Below are 21,196 nucleotides of genomic sequence, written 5' to 3'. Positions count from 1 at the left end.
TGAATGCGAAGCATCAATTGGATCCCTCTCCTGCGTATCTGGAATGAGCCCGAACCAGCAAACCTGGCCTGTGACCAGGCCAGGAATACAGCAGGTGAGCTTTTGTTCCATAGAACAGTGCCCAACACACTGAGACACACTGGGCAGTGAGACAACTTAATTTTCTACGTAGACATCTCTAAGGGTTCTACCCCCCTTGCACACAACTGTTACAATGAATAAATTCTGTTAAATCACAAAAGATAAAATCAACAGTCAGCATCATTTTAATTTCATTAGGAAAACAATGACAAAACCTAAAAATAGAATTAAGAAAACACTTTCATTTACAATAGTATCAGAAAAAATGAAATAGGAAAAAATTCACCAAGCACATGGAAGATGTATTCCATGAAAATTACTAAGTGTTTCTGAAATCTGATAAAAAAATAAGTGTAAAGACTTTTGTGTTCATGGACTGAAGACTTCTAGTCACCTATATATTTTATAGAATTTTTATTGAAAAAATCTAAGACCCAGCAAGCTCTAGTAACACGCTGCCTTTATCCCATGTGAAAAAGCACTCCACACTCACCACTGGACTGCTTTTCAGCCTTCACTCGATGTGCCTTTGTAGGCACTGTCAACTGCAGCCTCAGGACAAGAAGACTTGAAGTACTGGGGTCCATGTTGCATTTCTAGTGAGCTTATGGGTGAAGGTGAATCTGGTTGACCTGAGAGGCACAGAGACAGCCTCACCATGGCCTGAGCCAGACACAGAAAACCTCAGCCCTCACTCTGAAAACTGCCACCCCTGGACTCCATATAGCTTGAGCTCTCCTCCCACAGCAGAGTGCCTATCTGCCCACCTATCACCTTCTTTGATGTGCCTCTAACTCTTGCCTCTTTGGTATCAATTCCCCCTCTCTTTCCTCATCAGCCATTAGGCAGACTGTGTGGTTTCATGCCCTTCCACCCACCTTAGCTTTCTAGAATTTTGGTCCCTCAATGGTTGCTAGTCTTTTTTTCATTCTCAGTCTCCCTCTAATTCCTTTCCCAGGATCCCATTTCCCATATCCCTGGGGCCACAAAGCCCTACCATGTGGGCTGCTGTGATCTTGGAAATAAATAGAAGCATGGTTTCCTGATACCTCTGTTTAAGATTCCATTCTCTCTTCCTTTCTATTCCTACACACCCACCTACCCCTTCTACCACCCTTCACTCTGATGTGTTAATCCCTTTTTCTGATTATTTCCCTGCATGTATAAAAGTGCACACACCTTTCCAGGGAATGCCCAAATCAAGTGTTTGGTTTCAATATAAAAGACAGTCATCCAAGTCTTCAAGTATCTTATGCTTTTTCCCAAAAAAGGCATCTTGCCTCTCAAGGCAATACTCCAGTTTGGAAGAAATGCTCCCTCTTCTTCCCCACCCCCTGTGTAAAGCTCCAGTGACTCTCTTCTTGGAGGGTCGTCCCCCCAACCTGACTTTATCCACAATATGGGCTCCTCAGCCTCGTCCTGAAAACCTGCACCATTCCCTATTCCTTCTTGATTCTCTTCTCCCTAAACCAAGACAACAGCACACACACTGTTCCTCTTTGCCCTGCTTCTCTAATCATTACAATTTTTCCACCTGCCCAGGGTTTTACCCCTTCTTGTCTCTCCCTGGTGGCCCCTGGTTTCTAAAGGCCATCTAACTTCCAGGTTTGTCTAGAATTTTGATCTGTGGTCAGGAGCCAAGCAGAGCCAACAAAGCCCAAAACAACCAAGAAAATAGTGTCTTTTCCAATACCCTGTGTCCTGTTTGTGGAGTCTCTTTGAAATGGGAACACGGAGTTTGAAAATCAACAACAAAAGCCAAGAATGTGTCCTGTGTTGTGGGTGCACAAAAATGTCTCTGACTGATCACAGGGCCCTGAAGGCATTGGGTGCACTTGACCAGGAGCTGAGGCCTTTAGGGGGCTGTCTCTGCAAGGAGTCCTCACACTCCACACACCATCAAGGTTCTATCACAATATTTCAAAGATGTGTGCCTCTGCTCCCTTACATGTAAGGGGAAAATGAGTGTGGAACTGAAACAAAGTTGATGGTTGGGGTTTGTCATTTACTGCACATGAAATTTTCTCAGTGTTTCCCACCCATGTTAGTGAAGAGACCTTGATGATTTCCATTGCCCTGATTTGCCACCCTGTGATGGCTGTGGAGGAAATTTCAGACAAGGGATGAAAGAATGAGCACATGATCCCCTGTGTGTCTGCAGAGTGCATCTGAGTGGATAACAGATTTAGCCTGTTTATACACTTTCTAACCACCCTGAGACCAGAAGCTTAAACTGGGCATAACAGTGGTGGAATCATGGTGTGTGTCTGCAGCAGACTGCTCCCTCCTCAGACTCTGGGGACAGCTGCTTTTGCTTTTTCCGGACACTGCAGGCTCTTTTCACTCTTTTTTTAAAAATATTTTTTATTGATTATGCTGTTACAGTTGTTCTATTCCCCCCTTCGTTCCCCTCCACCCTACCCCCAGCCCCACCATTATCGCCCCTTTAGTTTATGACCATGTGTCTCAATTCCTTTAGATTCTATATTTCCCATGCTATTCTTGCCCCCCATCTATTTTCTATCTACTGTCTATGCTACTTATTTTCTGTGCCTTCTCCCCCTTCTTCCTCCCACTCCCCTGTTGCTAACCCTCCTTGAGATCTTCATTTCTATGTTTCCACTCCTGATCTAGCTGTCCTTTTAGTTTGCTTTTGTTTTAGGTGTGGTTGTTAATAACTGTGAGTTTGCTGTCCTTTCACTGTTCATGTTTCTTTAACTTCTTTTTCTTAGGTAAGTCCCTTTAACATTTCATATAATAAGGGCTTGGTGATGATGAACTCCTTGAATTTGATCTTATCTGAGAAGCACTTTATCTGTCCTTCCATTCTAAATGAAAGTTTTGCTGGATAGAGCAATCTTGGTTATAGGTCTTTGGATTTCATGACTTGGAATACGCTCTTTCCAGCCCCTTCTGGCCTGTAAGGTCTCCTTTGAGAAATCAGCTGACAGTCTGATGGGGACTCCTTTGTAGGTGACTGTCCCCTTAGCTCTTGCTGCTTCTAGGATTCTCTCCTTCATTTTAATTTTGGCTAATGTAATGATGATGTGCCTTGGTGTGTTCCTTCTGGGGTCCAACTTCTTTGGGACTCTCTGAGCTTCCTGGATTTCCTGGAAGTCTATTGCCTTTGCCAGATTGGGGAAATTCTCCTTTATTATTTGTTCAAATAAGTTTTCCACTGGTGGCTGTGCCTTTCCCCCTTCTGGTACCCCTATAATTCGGATGTTGGAGCATTTAAAGATGTCCTGGAGGTTCCTAAGACTCTCCTCATTTTTTTGAATTCTTGCTTCTTGACTCTTTTCTGTTTGGCCATTATTTGCTTTCTTCTGGTCCACTCCATTGATTTGAGTCCCAGTTTCCTTTTCATTGCTATTGGTGTCCTGTGCAATTCCATTCATTTCAATTAGTTTCGCCTTCATATATTTGTCTAATTTGTCGGTATAATCAACCAGTTCTGTGAGGATCCTGATCACCAGTGTTTTAAACTGTGCGTCTGAGAGTTTTGCTATTTCTTCATCGCTTAGATCTATGGGCTCTGGGGCTTTGAGATCTTGTGACATTTTTCGTCTGTTCTGGCCCTTTAAGTGTGAGAAGCGGAGCCTTGGACTCCCAGGTTGCTGGGTTGTGACGCTATATGTGGGGGCGTGGTCAGAGCGGGGAAATGGCGACCCCCCTCTGCTGTTTCTCACAGCTGGGTGAGGATTAGCATCTTAGGTGGTTCACCTGGGCCGGGCCACTCAGAGTCGCTGGGTTATGACGCTGTATGTGGAGGTGGGGTCAGAGCGGGGAAATGGCGGCGCCCTCCATTGTCGGTGGCCGTGGGGACCCTCTGGGCCCCGTCCAACCGCCCACTCCCTCGCCTGTCTGCCCCAGCACAAATGCACAACCACAGTCAACAGGCAGCACCGCTCCTCGCTGTCTCCCCCGAGGTCGCTCGCCTGGTGGCTCGCTCGGTAGCTCACTAGGTCCAACCCTGGATTCCGCGTGTCTGGATTCTGTGCCTGAGTCCGGCTGACTGAGACCTCCTGTGCAATCCCGCTTCACCAGCCGCTTGTTTCGCCCCTTACCGGTCAGGCTGAAGAATTTGTTGTTAACGGACTTCCAAAAAGTTCAATTTTCCGTGTTCTGGCTGTGTTTTCTATTGCTAATATTTCGTTGTCTCTAAACTTGGTTGTGTGAGAAGGCACGGCACATCCATCTATGCTTCTATCTTGGCGGAAGTCTCCTTCTTTTCACTCTTGGCTAATATTTTTCCATCACATGCCCCTTTCCTCTTCTTCTTCCATGGTCACATCTGTTTTTTTACTTCTGTCATGTAGTCTTTTTTTGACTCTTTCTCTGACTCATAAGAACACAAGAAATTACACGAGAAACACTACAGAAAATCCAGAATAATCTTTCCATCTCACCACCTATAACTTAATCATGTGTAGAAAGTGTCTTCTGCAGAACACAATAGTCATGGTTCCCAGGGGTAAAATAAGGGCATCATCAGGAAGCAATGACTATCTACGCGACAGTATTAAAATAACTGCAAAGTGTCTTGTGTTCATATTTTAAAAAGCTTTCTAAACCCACCTTGCTGCAGTTTGTATACTTGAAAGAGATGTTATTTTCACAGTTATAGCTTCTCATTGTCCCAGCCCTGAATATGGGTCTAATTGCTTTCTACCCTTTTGGTCATTTGTGTTGTCAGACATCCTTCCGAAGATCTGGTTCCAGGATGGTCACACTGGGGCAAAAATGGGTCTGGGCACCAGTGCACAAGCTCCTCAGCAGGGAGCACTTTCTATGAATGTAGAACTTGCTCTAGTCAGATCTGACTTTGTAAGAAGCCAAGCCTTAAGGTCTGAAGTCATTTCTTGAACTGAAGTAACAGACACACTCTATCTTATAAAGATTTAATTATTTCACCCTGGCTGGTGTGGCTCAGTGGATTGAGCGCGGCCTTTGAACCAGAGGGTCACTGCTTTGATTCTCAGTCAGGGCACATGCCTGGGCTGTGGGCCAGGTGCCCAGGTGCAGGCGTGTGAGAGGCAACTACACATTGATGTTTCTATTCCTCTCTTTCTCCCTCTCTTCTCTTCTCTTCTCTCTAAAAATAAATGGACACAATCTTTTTGAAAAGCATCTTCTCTGATATCAATAGTATGAAAGTAGAAGTCAACCACAATAAAAAGTTGAAAAAATACTCAAAATTATGGAGGCTAAATGTCATTTAACTAAACAATAAATGGAATAAAATGAGATTAATAAAATCAAAATTTACATTGAAACAAATGGAAATAAGAACACAACAACCCAAAATCTATGGGACAAAATAAAAGCAGTCCTAAGAGGGAAGTATGACATGACAGGCTTACTTCAAAAAACAGGAAGAAATTCTAACAAACAATCTAAATTTACACCTAAATAAACTGGAAGAAATTAACAATATGCAAAGTAAGTAGAAGGAAGGGAATAATGAAGATCAGAGAAGAAACAAAATAGTCTAAGAAAACAATACAAAAGATCAGTGAAATCAAGACTGTTTTTTTTAAAGATTTTATTTATTTATTTTTAGGGAGAGGGTAAGGGAGGGAAAAAGAGAAGGAGAGAAACATCAAAGTGTGGTTGCCTCTCATGTGCCCCATAATCAGGACCAGGCCTGTAACTCAGGAATGTTCCCTGACTAGGAATCAAACCAGCAACCCTTTACTTCACAGTTCAGTGCTCAATCCACTGAGCCACACCAGCCAGGGTGAGAGTTTGTTCTTTAAGAAGATAAATAAGATTGATGAACCTTTAACCAGAATCATCAAGAGTAAAAGAGAGAAGACCTAAGTAAATAAAATCAGAAATAAAAAAGGAGAAGTAAAAACTTATACCACAAAAATGCAAATAATTATAAGAAATATAATGAACAAGAATATGCCAACAAATTGGACAACTTGGAAGAACTGGAAATTTTTCTAGAAACATAACACTTATTCCTAAAGTATTCCAAAAAATATAACAGAAGGAAAAACTTTCAAGCTCATTTTATGAGGCAAACATTATCCCAATTCCAAAACCAGATAAAGACACTTCAAAGAAAGAAAATTATATGTCAATATGTGTGACAAATATAGATGATAAATTCCTTAACAAAATACTAAAAATCCAAAGATCAGCAATACATTAAAAAGATCTTGCATCAAAAAATCTTTTGGATACAAGGTTGGTACAATATTTGCAAATAAATGTGATACAGCACATAAAGAAAATGAACAATGAAAACTAAATGATAACATCAATAAATGGAGAAAAAGCATTTGATAAAATTTAGAGCCCATTTATGATTTAAATAAAAAGCTTTAACAGAGTGGGAGTAGAGTTTATATCAGTCAGGCAAGTGAGTTTATATCAGTCAGGCAAGTGTGTTAACTGGAAGAATATGATTCTTCCAGTTAACAGACTAAAGTAGAAAAATACTGATCTCAGTAAATTTTATAAAATTATTTGTTCAAATTCCACCCACTGTTTTGGACATTGGATTTGGACATCCAATAATCTTATGGATCTACTAATAACAGGAAACACACACTCTCTCTCTCTCTCTCTCTCTCTCTCTCTCACAGAGCTGGCTGAGACTGGGCGAGTTCAGAGGAGCAATGCGTCAGACCAGAGGCTGTGCACACGGAGCTCAGACAAACCTGCGCCTGTCTGACCCCACTTCTCTCACTTCCCGGCTCTGACATCCCCTTCCTGCTGGATGGATGCAGCTTGCAGATCACTTTTCTTGGTTGCATATTCCAGATCACTTGGTTGGTCTTTCAGCAATCACTTTCCAGTTACTCAGCAATTACACAAATTATTCTGTGTGAATTTTTAAATTCTGGGAACTCTTTCTTATTCTTACTGTATCTTTTCATGAAAGTTCATCCAGCAATTGTCCAGCAGTCTGACCTTGTAAGTAGATACAGTTTTCCCAGCTGCAGGCTCATTGGTGTGTCACCTACTTGCCCACGTCTTGCCTACACTTGATGCCTGCACAGTGTGTGTGCACTGGTCATCTGGGTTTCTTTTTTTTTTATTTTTTTATTGATTATGCCATTACAGTTGTTCTATTCCCCCCCTTCATTCCTCTCCACCCTACCCCCCATCCCCACCATTACCCCCCCCTTTAGTTTATGACCATGTGTCTCAAGTTCTTTAGATTCTATATTTCCCATACTATTCTTGCCCCCCCATCTATTTTCTATCTACTGTCTATGCTACTTATTTTCTGTACCTTCTCCCCCTTCTCCTCCTCCCACTCTCCCCTGTTGCTAACCCTCCTTGAGATCTTCATTTTTATGTTTCCACTCCTGATCTAGCTGTGCTTTTAGTTTGCTTTTGTTTTAGGTGTGGTTGTTAATAACTGTGAGTTTGTTGTCCTTTCACTGTTCATGTTTCTTTAACTTCTTTTTCTTAGGTAAGTCCCTTTAACATTTCATATAATAAGGGCTTGGTGATGATGAACTCTTTGAATTTGATCTTATCTGAGAAGCACTTTATCTGTCCTTCCATTCTGAATGAAAGTTTTGCTGGATAGAGCAATCTTGGTTATAGGTCTTTGGATTTCATGACTTGGAATACCTCTTTCCAGCCCCTTCTTGCCTGTAAGGTCTCCTTTGAGAAATCAGCTGACAGTCTGATGGGAACTGTTGCATCCGCCGTCACGAGAAACAGAGGTTCGGAGACTTTCAGAATTTTCAAGATGTTACTTTATTGGCCAAGTTTTACCTGTGCAGGGGCGAGCTCTCTGAGTGTCCGAGGACACTATGCTCAGGAAAGCTGCAGATGAGAGCTGCGCCCCGGCGCTTACAGCTATGTCCTTATATAGGGGTATGCAAGCAAGCTTTGAACAGAAGCAGATGTGGCTGTGAGCTATTGGCTAGCTCTAAACAGCTGATTGCTATTGGCTTATTAGGGAAATTGGCAGTTAGCCCTTTTAGGAAGTAAAAATTTCCCTGCTCCTGGTCAGCCTAACTTTAGTTCCTGGTCAGCCTAACTTTATCCGGGGCTTGTTTGGGATTGTCCCTTTTCAACATCTGTTTTGGACCTCAACAGAAACTCCTTTGTAGGTGACTGTCCCCTTAGCTCTTGCTGCTTCTAGGATTCTCTCCTTCATTTTAATCTTGGCTAATGTAATGATGATGCGCCTTGGTGTGTTTCTTCTTGGGTCCAACTTCTTTGGGACTCTCTGAGCTTCCTGGATTTCCTGGAAGTCTATTTCCTTTGCCAGATTGAGGAAATTCTCCTTTATTATTTGTTCAAATAAGTTTTCCACTGGTGGCTGTTTCTTTCCCCATTACGGTACCCCTATAATTCAGATGTTGGAGCATTTAAAGATGTCCTGGAGGTTCCTAAGTCTCTCCTCCTTTTTTTGAATTCTTGCTTCTTGACTCTTTTCTGTTTGGCCATTATTTGCTTTCTTCTGGTCCACTCCATTGATTTGACTCCCAGTTTCCTTTTCATCGCTATTGGTTTCCTGTGCAATTCCATTCATTTCAATTAGTTTCGCCTTCATATGTTTGTCTAATTTGTGGCTATAATCAACCAGTTCTGTGAGGATCCTGATCACCAATGTTTTACACTGTGCGTCTGAGAGTTTTGCTATTTCTTCATCGCTTAGATTTATAGGCTCTGGGGCTTTGAGATCTTCTTGAGCCATTTTTTGGTATGTTTGCACCCGTTAAGTGTTAGGAGCAGAGCCTTGGACTCCCAGGTCGCTGGGTTGTGATGCTGATGTGGGGGCGTGGTCAGAGCAGGGAAATGGCGGCCCCCTCTGCTGTTTAGCGCTGCTGGGTGAGGAGCAGAGCCTCAGGTGGTTCACAGTGGCCGGGCCACTCAGAGTCGCTGGGTTATGATGCTGTATGTGGAGGTGGGGCAGAATGGGGAAATGGCTGAGCCTTCAGCTGCCACTTGCTGTGGGGACCCGCTGGGTCCTGGTCCAATTGCCCACTACCTCGCTTGTCTATCCGCGCATGAACTCGCGACCACAGTCAACCCACAGCCCTGCTCCCTCGCTGCTTCCCTGCGGTCGTTCCCTGGGTCTCTCACTAGGTCCAACCCTGTGCCTGGATTCTGCGCGCCTGAGTCCGTCTGACCGAGTTTTCCTGTGCTCCGCCGCTCCGCCAGTGGCTGGTTTTGCCCCTTACCGGTGAGGCTGAAGAATTTGTTGTTAACAGACTTCTGAAAATTCAATTTTCTGTGTTCTGACTATGTTTTCTATTGCTAATATTTCGTTGTCTCTAAACTTGATTGTGTGAGAAGGTACGGTGTCTCCACCTATGCCTCCATCTTGGCAGAAGTCGGCATTGCTCTGGGTTTCTTTTTTTTAAAAAATACATTCTAAATGCTTTCATTTATTTATTATTTTAATTTTTTTCAAGCATTGCTTTCATTTACTGTTTTGTTACAGATAGTTGTAAAGAGTGTTATGATTCTTGGTTGTTAAGTCCATAATTATTAAGGACTCGGATGATTATCAAGGGTATTTGGTAAAGGTAGGTTTGGTGTTTTATGTCTATATAGGAGCATTCCCCACAGTGGAAATGTAGCCTCAGAGGCTGGTCTGTGGGGCCGCCACAGCTGCTGTGCTACATACGATTGATGAGCCTTATCGGATCCATTGTCAGGTCCCTGCACTGGGTGAGCGGCAAACCAGAGGCCGTGCAGTCAGGGCGAGCCCCTGGTTGCTTCTCCTGACCACGCACCCTGCGCACACAGGTGGTTCTTGTGCGTGGACTAGTACTGAGTGAGGCTAATTTCTAAAATGAGATAACTGTCTCTTCTTGTGTGGCGAGTTCTTTCATAACAAGTCAGGTAAAACATTTAGTAAGATTTTCAAAACAACCTGGTTCCCCCACCCTCTTTCTAGCTCAGAGAGAGAGTGAGGCCACCACCCAGAAAAGCCAAGCTAATCTCGGCAGCCTTGTGTGGGCCATGTGATCAAATGTGGCTCGGGGCCAGGGAGGCACAAGGAGCAGGGGTGCAAGGGGGCAGGAAGCTGTTGTCTCAGTCCTGATTCCAGGCAGGTCAGCTGGAGGTGGCCCCACCACTAGGCTTTCTTACCACATGTGAAGAAGGAGCAGATTTCTGAATACTTAGGGGCATGTTGCCTTCTCCCCAAACACAAATGGTATACTTTTATATTTAAAGAATAACACAAAAAATTAATATATCTCATATTTCACGCTCATTTTTTGAGTACTTACATTTTCCTTATATTCCAGACCCTGTGCTAAGCCTCTTACGCGTATTTCCTTACTTAATGTTTACAACCACCCTATGAATTTATACTACTACTACTTCCATGTTTTGGATAAGGGGCTAACTTGACAAAAGGCCCCCAGCAGGTGAGGGGGGCAGTGGAGACTCAAAGCTAGGTTTGCTCTAGTTTGTTTATATAAAGTCCACAGTTCTCCAAGTTATTGATGTACAGTATGTGTGTGTGTGTGTGTGTGTGTGTGTGTGTGTGTGTACTAAATCCTAAATTCCCGGCAGGCCAAGACAGTTATTTGAGTTTGACTCCCTGGCATGTGGTAAACCAGATGTGATAAATGAGCTTCAGCCTGGTAAACATCAAGGATCTGAACCCTTCAGAGGAAATCAGAACATTCCTGGTTATGGGAGCAACATGAGCTGGAGCTTGGCATTAGCATTAGGTGTGGTTCTCGGGGTTGGGGAGGTGGGCAGAGCAAATGTAGGAGTGGAGCAGCCAATGTTTGTAGTGCTAGTGGGTGACACACCTGAATTCCCTGGGGGTACACCAGGGAGTGCTCTGCACACCGAGGCAGGACATGCGAATGTTATGCAGTAGCCACTGGTGACAGGGACATTGATGGCTGTAGGGGTTAAGAAAAGAAACTACTGGACAGCAAAATAGCCTGAGGGATGCAAAGTATAGCAAAGGACATATAGTCACTAGTATTGCAATCACTACGTATGGTGACAGGGGTGATCCCTTCATAAGTTTTAGCAATATCTTACTACCACATTGTACACCTTAAACTGATATAATACTGAATATCAAATGTAATTGAAAACAATTTTAGTAAGAGAAATATTCACCTTAAGGGAATAAAAGGAAGCCAACCTTAGCTGAACACCTGTTTAGTACCAAGTGTCAGGCTGACTCTTTTGCACTGAGGCTCCTCAGTTACAGAGCCCTGAGAAACATGTCCGTTCAAGAGAATTGGGCAGCTTTTCTCGCTTGTCTGATTTCACAGAGTGGAGCTTCGATGACAGAATTTGAGGACACCTGCCTGAACACAGAGTGTGTGTTCCCTGAACTGCAGCATGTTGCCTCTGCTGGTGCAACTAAAGGACAGGCTTTTGGGAACGAATAAAAGTTGGCTAATCCATGGAGACGTGTGAAAACTTATGAGCTGTGGTGAAGAGTTTGGGTGTTGGTATGATTTTTGATAGGTGAGTGACAGGGAAGTTTTAAGTAGCAAAAAGACAATTGATTGGGGTTTTAAAAATTCATTTTCTGGGGGAGATTGTTATCAAGTGAGTCAGAGAGACAGCAGGAAGACCTGAAGGAGGATATTATGATAACCCTGTATAGCAACATCAGTGGTTTGGATCTACACATTCGGTTTCTGTGTATACACAGTATACCAACTCCAGGTGTGCTGATGAAATAGAGATATTGTGAGAGCTAGATGAGCATCCATGATAATGCCAATATGTTCAACCTGAGCACCTGGAAAGATGAAGTTCACCTTGACTGAGAAGGGGAAGACTCTAGGAGGTCATGTTGACAGGTGAAATAGACAAAATTATGCTGGTGCACTTGTCACATTGCAGATGCCCCAATGATGTCTAGAAGAGGTACCCCAAACATCTTAACTCATTCTCTTCCAAACCCTTTGGAAAACACATAAAAGACAGAGGAGGTGAGCACAGCACATCTCAGAGTCTTTGACAATAGTTTCCACATGTGAGTTCCGGAAGATGGAAGTGGTTTATGAGATGTGGGTTGTGCTTCCCCCAGCTCTCAGGGCAGTGGAGCTGGTGGGTCCTGAATTGTTGCTTCAGAGGCTGCAGAGGAGCTGTGGCCTGAGACCAGTGCAGTGCCCATTGCCCAGTGTTTTAGTTCAGGAAGTAGCAGCAGCTTCTTCATCAAGGCCATTCTCCATGCCTGCCGTCCATGATCATTCTGGAATTGCAACTTGAGTCTGCTTCCAGATACATAGAATTAATTTAAAAAGTAATACAATTCTTCAAAATGAAAGCAGACTATTCATGGACTGGTTCATGAACAGAGGTTTATCATTTTTTTTAAAGTCTATGCTACCGATGTTAAAAAAAAATCTTACTCAGTGTGTAAGGCCCAGAGAGGGCATATGTTTTGATGTGAACACCTACAACCTTAAGTTGACTTGTCATTTGACTTCCACTTCATTTGAAACATATTATTTTGTGTTCAATATTCACACTGTGAGCAAAGCCAGTTCCCAGGTCCGCCCTGTGAAATGCCCTTCTTGTCGTTGTGACAACACTGGATGTTGCTGTGTTAATTCTTCTCTCTCTCCATGTGTTCTACTCAGAGTGAACACAAGAAGATCCTGGCTTCTCTGTCTGGGCCACACTTAACACATCTGCTCACACCGTGACAGCTCCCTGGTATGGAAACCAAGTCTTCTCTAGATTCCATTCTTTGAAGCTACTCACTAACTTTGTACTGTTGTGCATTATGAAACAGGGTCTTCCTTCTGGAAAAATGAGGACTTGATTGCTTTTCTCTGATCACCAATGTGAATACACAGACAAATTCACACACACTCTTCCCACCCTGTCTTTCCACTCTTTCTTAAAGACCAATATTTAGTGTAGACTTTATTGTATCTGTTTAATGCCGTTCACATTTGAGCCAAATAACAGATTTGTTTAAATTTGAATGTCTGAAGTACAAAAGACATGAAGGACCTTCTCTCTGTGAGCCGTAGTGGTGAGGGTGAAAGAGTTCTGTTCATTAGACACTTGTCATGACACAGAGTAGAAAAAGCCCAAACTCCTTCAATCCCTTTACTTTTTCTCCTGGTTACCTTGCATCGATGCCTTCCTGTGTTGGTCATATTAAAAATCACACTTCTCAACAGGGCCAAACTATTTTTTCCAACCCAGGGTCATTTCTAGGGGACAAACCAGAAAGAGTTGGTGTCAAGGTAAAATGCAGGGTTTCTTGCTGAAAAGTCATTAAAAATTAGCATGGCAACAGGAGAGCATTAAACCTAACACAAGCCCTTTTACACTAATTTTGAGCCCATGAAGCCTGCCCTTTTTTGCAGGGCAAATGGAGTTATTTATCCTCCAAGGCAATTCCACACCAACTGCAAGTCATAAAAACCCTACAGATTTATTACTGGTGTCATCTTTAACAGTTTCAACTTTTGGCCTTCTCGCTAAAAATGAACAAAATGTAGTTTTAAAAATGCTCCAAAGGGTGGAAGTGGATTCCTGCTGATGTTGATGCTCTAAGACAATGGCATCAGTGAGGACAGTGACAGGATCAGCTCTAGTGATCAGCAGGTTAAGTAAAGCAGGAAATCCACATCTATGACCACTCAGGGATCAGCTGCATCTATGAAGCTTTTATGTCTCCAATACTCTTGCCACGCTGGACATACCCCCCAGAGTAAATGACAAGTTCCTGCATTTGTACCTTCATCTAATCCATGTTAGAAGAATAAAAGCTGCTTTGTGTAGCCTCTTATGGAAACTAATTAGAGAACTACATACAGACTCCTAGCCTTTGGGGTGAAGCCATGCCTTCTGCATCAGTAATATAGGAGCCCCTGAACAGAGTCTAATCCTCAGGAGAGACAGAGGGTCTGAATGTGAGCCTTGAAGTGATAAGGTAGCAAGACCTCCTCATCATGAACTGGGTTCTGTCACACCCACCAACATAAGGACGGGTGGGGAGAGCAGCATCCATCACAGATGGAAGTGGAACATCCTGGAGGAGACAAGGACAAGTGGCCCAGACCATTGGAACCACCGGTCCAGCACTGCGACCTGCCACATAGTTTCCACCATGGAATCAGAAAGTCCACTATTGCTAGTCAACAAAGATGGGAAAGGTTCCATTCACTCCAAGTTTTCCAGCCCTCAAATCCCCATTCACGCCTCATACCATCAGACACTATTTTATTCTCCCCAGGCTGCCTTACTCACTGACACACAGATCCCCTAGGGCATGGCTAACTTGTTGGCTCGCTGAGATGCATTTTAGGTTATGGGGTAAGATTTAGCTTTTGACAGGTCTCCTAGGTCATATGGAAACTGTGCCCTTCAGACCACACTCTGAAAGCCTGCTGCACATGTTGCTATTGCATCAGAGCGAATGACTAGAAAACGGTGGCCTTCAATTTAGTGTCACCCCCAAGCCTGCCCTGCATTCCTCATTTTCTAAGGCTCCATGCCAACCCCTTTGCTAGTCTGACTACCCCTCACTCAAACACCCTCCCTGTCTGAATCTCATACTTCTCAGCCTATTTTCTGTATTTGTGGTGTCCACAGTCTTGCAAATCCTCATCACTCTTTAGACTCCTTGCTCCCTATAGGATGTTCATCTTGTTTCTTACCCCATGTCCTCTGTTTGTAACTTCTGCTGCCTGGTATCTGCTTTTTGCTCTTTTCCCCAGTCTTGGAACTCTAATCTGAGTTTTCAAGACCTCATCCTTTTTGCCAACCCTGTGTCTCTCCCCACATGCCCACCTGAATCTGGGAGAATAGCTCCCCTTTCTTAACTGCACCAGCTCCAGTGGTTCCTCCCTTATCACTTAGGTTGGCCCCTTACTCGTATGCCTCAGCCCCATCCTGAGCTTCCTTAGAAAATCTATCCTGTGTGGCCTTGTTGGGTGCCTTTGATTCAAACAGTGCCTAATACCCCCAAACTCACAAGCTTTGTCATTTTTCACCCTGACTCTGAACAGACCCTATCCCTCTTTGCTCCCCCTGTATGCACACCTCAACACACCATGGTACCTCAGAAGCCACAAGGAGTAGGAAAAAAACAGAACAGAAGAGCTATTTCACTCCCATGTTTCAAGTTCTGATTGTGGACTTTCTAAAGATAGGCATGCGATTTGTGAATCCAATAGAGAAATAAAAAAATGAGGACACTGATATTTGACCAGAGCTCCTGGTCACAGATGGCAGAAAACAGGGTCCTCCAGTGAGGCCTGTGGGGGTGCTGATGTAACAGGGACCTGCTTATTTACTAGAGTTTCTGAGTTTCATGACAGAATATTTTCAAACCTCTGTAATCTTTTCCTTGAAGGTAAGTGAACATGTATGTACAATGAGAATGCTGTTGATGGGTAGGCCACTGCAGAGGTGCAGAGGTTCACACCTGCCCTTTCTGTGTGCCCTTTCTGCCCTTTCTATATTCTAAGACAAAGGCCACTTTGAAGCAACTTGGTCCCTGGAGAAATCTGGGCAGTCAGACCCTCTTTTACTGTGGATGCTGATCCACAATGGAGGCAGGACAACTGGAAAAATTTGCTTGGAAAATTTCACTCAGATTTTAAATTTTTTAAAAGTTTGAAAATATGGTAAGGATGGACACTGTGAGCAAGACGACACGATCTGCTAATTATATGTAGGTGATGTCAGAGTGAAGTGTGCATCACGCAGATTTAAAGAAGCGAGAAAGACTTTATTAAAGGCTGTGCAATAGTGTAGTGAGTCGGAACTCAGTGCCCCTGAAAGAAAAGCCTGTGGAGGTTTTAAGAACAGGAGAAGGAATCATAGGCATCTCTGTTTGGTAGTTGGCGGTACAGAAAAAGAAAGTACAAGTTTGCATAAATTCTTCACAGGATGTCTTTTTACATCATGGTTGTGAATGTTCTCACCCAAGTTAGGTGTCTACCTGCCACAGGGACTGAGACACAGAAACACCAAGAGCACTGAATTTTACCAGGTGGGCCCAGGCCCTTGTAGCAGATACTCCCAGAATCATAACACTGACAAAATATTTTAAGGAGGCTTCTGTGTATTTCTAAAGGGCAAAAAAAGAATCTACAGTTACAGCCCTGGCTGGCGTAGCTCAGTGGATTGAGCGTGGGCCTGCGAACTAGAGTATCGAGGTTCAGTTCCCAGTCAGGGCACATGCCCGGGTTGCTAGGCCAGTTCCCAGCAGGGGACTCACGAGAGGCAACCACACATTAATGTTTCTCTCCCACTCTTTCTCCTTCCCTTCCCCTCTCTCGAAAAATAAATAAATAAAATATTAAAAAAAAAGAATCTACAGTTACAAACTGCAATTACATTTCTGAAGAAAATGCTCTGATAAAATGGAGGTCAGAGGCCTGTAGGCTGGAAGAACCTGTGTAAAGGTCAGTGACTCTAAGGAACAGGAAGGCCCTGGGTCATAACAAAACTGCTTTCTGCACAGTGGAGGGAAAGACAACTACATCTCTTTCAGCCAAGACCCAGTTTTCATCTCCATCAGTTTTTGCAGTTTATAAAAAGATGCAAATTCCCAGCTCTCTGTAAACAGGTGCAAAATAGCTGAGGGTTCTTGAGCAGAGTCAGGATCTAATCTCCCACGAGGCTGCACTTCTGGAGCTTTTCATGGGGACATTATATTTTTCTACACAGACACCTTCCCTTTGATTAAACATTATCTTTAAGAAAGAAGTGTATTCTTGATCCTACCACATGGCTGGAGTCACCTGATTTGGCCTGATTACTCATCTAAGTGCAGAGAAACTGATATTCACCACCTCCTTTGCTCTGAGGCAGGATTTTTAAATAAAAACGTAAGATGGGAGTTTTAACAGCCTCTTGAGGTTAGGAAGCTTCATGTTCACACTTCACCTGCAGTCTCTCTAGCTTTGGGTGACGTCCTTTTCTTCAAGAAATACAAAAGATCCATCAAGTCTAACTTAGCTCTATAAAGTGTGAGGTCATTTCTAATTATGTGGACATCAGTTTGAAGTAGAATTTTTGAGCGAAAGTCTTAGTTTTATCATAAAGTTTCTAAATGTATCCTATTGGCAAAAAGAACAGAGATGTACTGAACTGAATTTATGCAAATAATGGTATTGCCCTATAAATAAGAAAACTCAAGAGGCTTTAGAAATTTTTCAAAAGACATTAAAAAGAAAGAAAAGATCAGTGTTGCTACACACCATGTCTTTTTGTCCATCCTCATTGTCTACAACAGTGTCCCAGTACCTCCACATGTTTACCTGAAGAAGGAACAGAGCTCAGATCCTGTGAGCTCATCACTCGCTCCCATTGGTTATCACAGGGCCACTGCTGATCCTCCAAAGAACACAATGTCACCTCCAATGTGGAGATGGTACAAATGAGACCAAACTGAGGTGGGGTGTGGTCTAAAACATGACCTTAGGTCAGCAATAATGACCATGTCATCTCACATAGCTATGTATTTATTGACTCAGTGCCAATCCTTTAAGATATATTCACCTTCAGAACAAATCTATTATAACAATGCAAAACACTTTATTTAGAATTTAATAACAAAGAAGAGGGGAGGGTCAATCATGTTGCAGATGCAGCTCAAGGGGCCAACTTTCAGCAGAACTGATGGGGTTGGAGACTTTACACTGGTAATAACCAACATCCTCCCTCTGTATGGGGTCTATGGTGAGGCTTCTGTGGTCCTCTGACAGCTTCCTTCTCTCCGAGAGGCGCAGATTCATGCTGTTGAAGAACCACTCAATGGAATCTGCATTTGTGTAGCAGGTCAAGACCACGGCATTCTCATTTTCTGTGATTGTGCCGTTTCTGGGTAGGAGAATGGGCACTTTCACAGGCCCTGTGGAAAAACAGAGAATATGACTGATTGAGAGTGGGCTTGGGACATGGAGCCACACGGCTTTCTCAGAGATCTCAGCCACTCACAGCCCACAGAGAGCTATGCAAAGTTCACTCCTGTGGGCCATTTCTGTTAGGTAGCTATGAGATAGAAATTTGGAAAAACCTTGATTCTTCCTCATGTGAAAATTATTATTATTAATCCCCCAAGGCTTAAGACCAATGACAAGAAAGACAATTTCATTGGAGAGCAGGAAAGGTCTGAGACAAAGGTCTTAGTCCTTGTAGAGACAGAGAGTTTGTGGCCTGGGGCCAGAAATCTGGGTACTCTGCATCCAGGTTCCAAGCTCTGAGAGATTTTGGATTATTCATTCATTCATTCATTAAATCACCATTTATTTCTTCCTAATTAATCAAAGGCAACTTAGCATTTGTTACATGTTGGTCCTTAAGCTGGTTTCAGGGGTAGAGTGTGGATTGAGAAGGCAAAATTTTTTGCCTTCATACTCCAGTGGGAGTGACAGTAACACATCAGGAAACAAGCAAATGATCTGAACCAACAGTTGGTTTAAAAATCCACAGGCACCTCATAGGCCCCTGGGTTGGAGGGGGAGACAAGACTGTGGCTCCGTACAGATCTTGAATAGCCTTGATCAAATGCTCATGATCTGTGTGACTCTGCTTTAGTGACTGTATGTCCCTGTTTCTCAGTTTATTCTCCATGAAGGAGGATGAATATTTGGCTGCCAAGTTCTCTGTGTATTAATCATAAAATATTTACAGTCTCTGGCCTAAGTCTTGGCATAGAAAAGCTGCTGAGATGAGAAGCATCTCCTACTGATTGACTGTAACAGAGAATCCTCTGGGCAAATGAAGACCTTCCAGGAACATCCTCTTTTCTCAGTTTCTTTCTGGGGATGCTAACCTTTTCCTGTACCTGAACTTGTCCTAAGACCTTCAGGACAGTTGGCTAACATCTAACAACACTGTCTAACTGTGCTCTTACACAGAGTCTCAGGCAATAGACTGAACTTCATTTCTGCCAAGGCGTGGCTCTTGGGCCTGAGCCCCGGCTGGTGACCAGCTCAGAAGCCTGTGTCTTGGGTACCCATTAAACCACTACCCAGTTAGCCTTTCCTGGGAGGTCAAACTCAACCTGACACAGGCTCCCCAAGGTTTCTGGAGTCAAGATCCCCCAGACAGGGTTCTTGGGAGGGGCCCCCAAGGTGAACTCTGTGGGAATTTTAGGGCGCTTCTGAAACCAGGCTTTGACAGAAGCTGTCAGGGTCATTTTCATTGTCAAGGACATAGTGGGTGGCACTGAGGCTGGTCTCCATCTGTTTAGTTACTTTTTGTCAGACTGATCCTTCTGTCTGCAGTGACTGTCTGCAGGACTGGAAACTGGGAAGGGAACTGAGGTCTTAGGAAGTTTGTCCCTGCTCTCTGTATCCTGCACTAATTGCCGAAACCCAAACTGGGACAGAATGCAGAGGGAAACAAAGGCAGAGTTTGGGGCTGTCTGTCCTGTGTGTGAAGTAGAAGTCACCCCACAAAATACTCAGATGTCAGAGAGTAATCACTCACCGAATACATCAAGCCGTCCGAATCCTGCTTGTTGTACTGAATTTGGAAGGTGGGCCACTACGGTGTATATTCCTCTGTCTTTCCTGGTGACATTCCTTATCAGCAAGGATCCATCGAGGTCTACTGTCTTTCGTCCATCGTATAAATGCCCTTTTACAAATTTTCTCTCCAATATGAAGTAACTTGCGATTAGATTATGAGGTACTACCCTTTCTCCTCTGAACCATCTGTAGCCTATAACATTGGGAGGGGTATTGCGGAGACTCAGACGCACATTCTTCCCTTCAGCAACGTTGGTTGATGCAATAGAGAATTGGGCATTTGTGGGCAGGCAGCAGAAAGTTAACAGCGAGACTAGGAAAGAAGAGAGAAATTGAGTAATATTCAGATCTATGTGTTGGAAGGGGAAGAAAAGTCCCTAGAGCCTGAGCAGGTCTCTTCAACTCTCAGCCTTGATCTGAGTGTGAGTGTGTCTCCCATGGTCAAGGGTGACAGTAAAGAAAATGGCTAGCACCCCTGGTTCAGTTGTTTTCTGGTGTTACCTGACATAAATTGTTATTGTAATGTTTTCATAATTCAATACTCAATGATGAATAACTTCGGTAATGCACAGCAATTGAGGTTTTCCTGCCTCTCACCACTTCCAGATTATGAGATTTTCCTCTTGCTGTTCCCCCTTCCCCATTCTACTCTGCTCATTTTTAGTTTACCCTCAGGTCAAAACAGAAGCCTTCCCTCTTTTCTCAGAGCCCTGGTCTCTTCAGCAGATCCCAGGCAGCCTCTCTGTCAGATCCTCAGTCTACCCCAAGGAATTGTCTCCTACTTACCAACCACCAGGAGCCCTTGCCAGTGGACAAGTCCTCTGTGGGTAGAGACTGACAGGAATCCCATGGTGTATGTTGTCTGTTCTGTGGCTGCCTCTTTGAGAAGATCTTGAGGTTCGGTGAGGCTCACAGGCACCTCTGTCCAGAATGGCACAATGTGTTCTGTTTCCTACCTTTGTGCTGAGCTTTATTCTGTGGCAAGATTACTATTCATGTGCTGGGGGCAGGGTCTGTGCCCAGGTCCCTCCCACTCTTTGATCTCATTTATGCCACCCTGTCTCTTCTTACCAGTTTAGTGTCCTTTGATATTTTGGTTCCTGGGAACTGCTGAAGCCTCTGAACTCTACATTCACATGCACACACACACACACACACACACACACACATTTACACTAGCCCACACTCACAAGATGTGTTGAAGAAGCACAAACCTGGGATGTCTGGGTGTTGGGGTTTTCTCACAGCTTCCTCTCAGGAGCTCGGAACTCTATCCCACAGCCTCTCTCTCTTTCACATTCTACTGCCCCTTTCAGGGAAGATATTCCTGAGCTAGCTCAGAGATACCTGTCACAGGGATGTCACACCTGCTGTGCATTCAATTACCTGTGAGACATTGTAAACATTGCTATGCCAGATGACACTTTAAAAATGCAGCTTCAGCAGCTGTTCATTCAAAATGAGATCCCTTGATGTGAAGGTGGGACCACCTCTCCTGCTCTCCTGTGCACAGGGGAAGTTCCCAGATCCTGCTATACTGCAGATTCTGACTTGGCAGGGGGATTTGGGCCTGTATCTAACAGGCTCCCAGGAGAGATTGATCCTACTGGCCTGTGGAGCACACTTGCAATAGCAAGGCTGATGAGGACACATGTGTCCCTTGAAAGGATGTCTCACTCTCCCCA

At 43.8% G+C, this 21,196-nt stretch overlaps 1 protein-coding gene across 1 annotated transcript in view; it reads right to left on the bottom strand.

Annotated features, from left to right (window-relative positions):
* Positions 1-17,606: 17,606 nt before the first annotated feature.
* Positions 17,607-21,196, bottom strand: part of LOC119055439 (carcinoembryonic antigen-related cell adhesion molecule 5-like) — a 133,405-nt gene continuing 129,815 nt past the window's right edge. Inside the window, exon 10 of the mRNA XM_053662782.1 lies at positions 17,607-17,887. Within this exon, the coding sequence (XP_053518757.1) occupies positions 17,607-17,887 (281 nt within the window). The remainder of the gene's footprint in view (positions 17,888-21,196) is intronic.

Source organism: Artibeus jamaicensis, unplaced genomic scaffold (assembly GCF_021234435.1).
Source record: "Artibeus jamaicensis isolate MK-2021 breed Jamaican fruit bat unplaced genomic scaffold, CSHL_Jam_final contig_28, whole genome shotgun sequence".
NCBI classification, from domain to species: domain Eukaryota; kingdom Metazoa; phylum Chordata; class Mammalia; order Chiroptera; family Phyllostomidae; genus Artibeus; species Artibeus jamaicensis.
The sequence above is the reverse complement of the archived record's forward strand: the minus strand, read 5'-3'. Positions and strand labels throughout refer to the sequence as shown.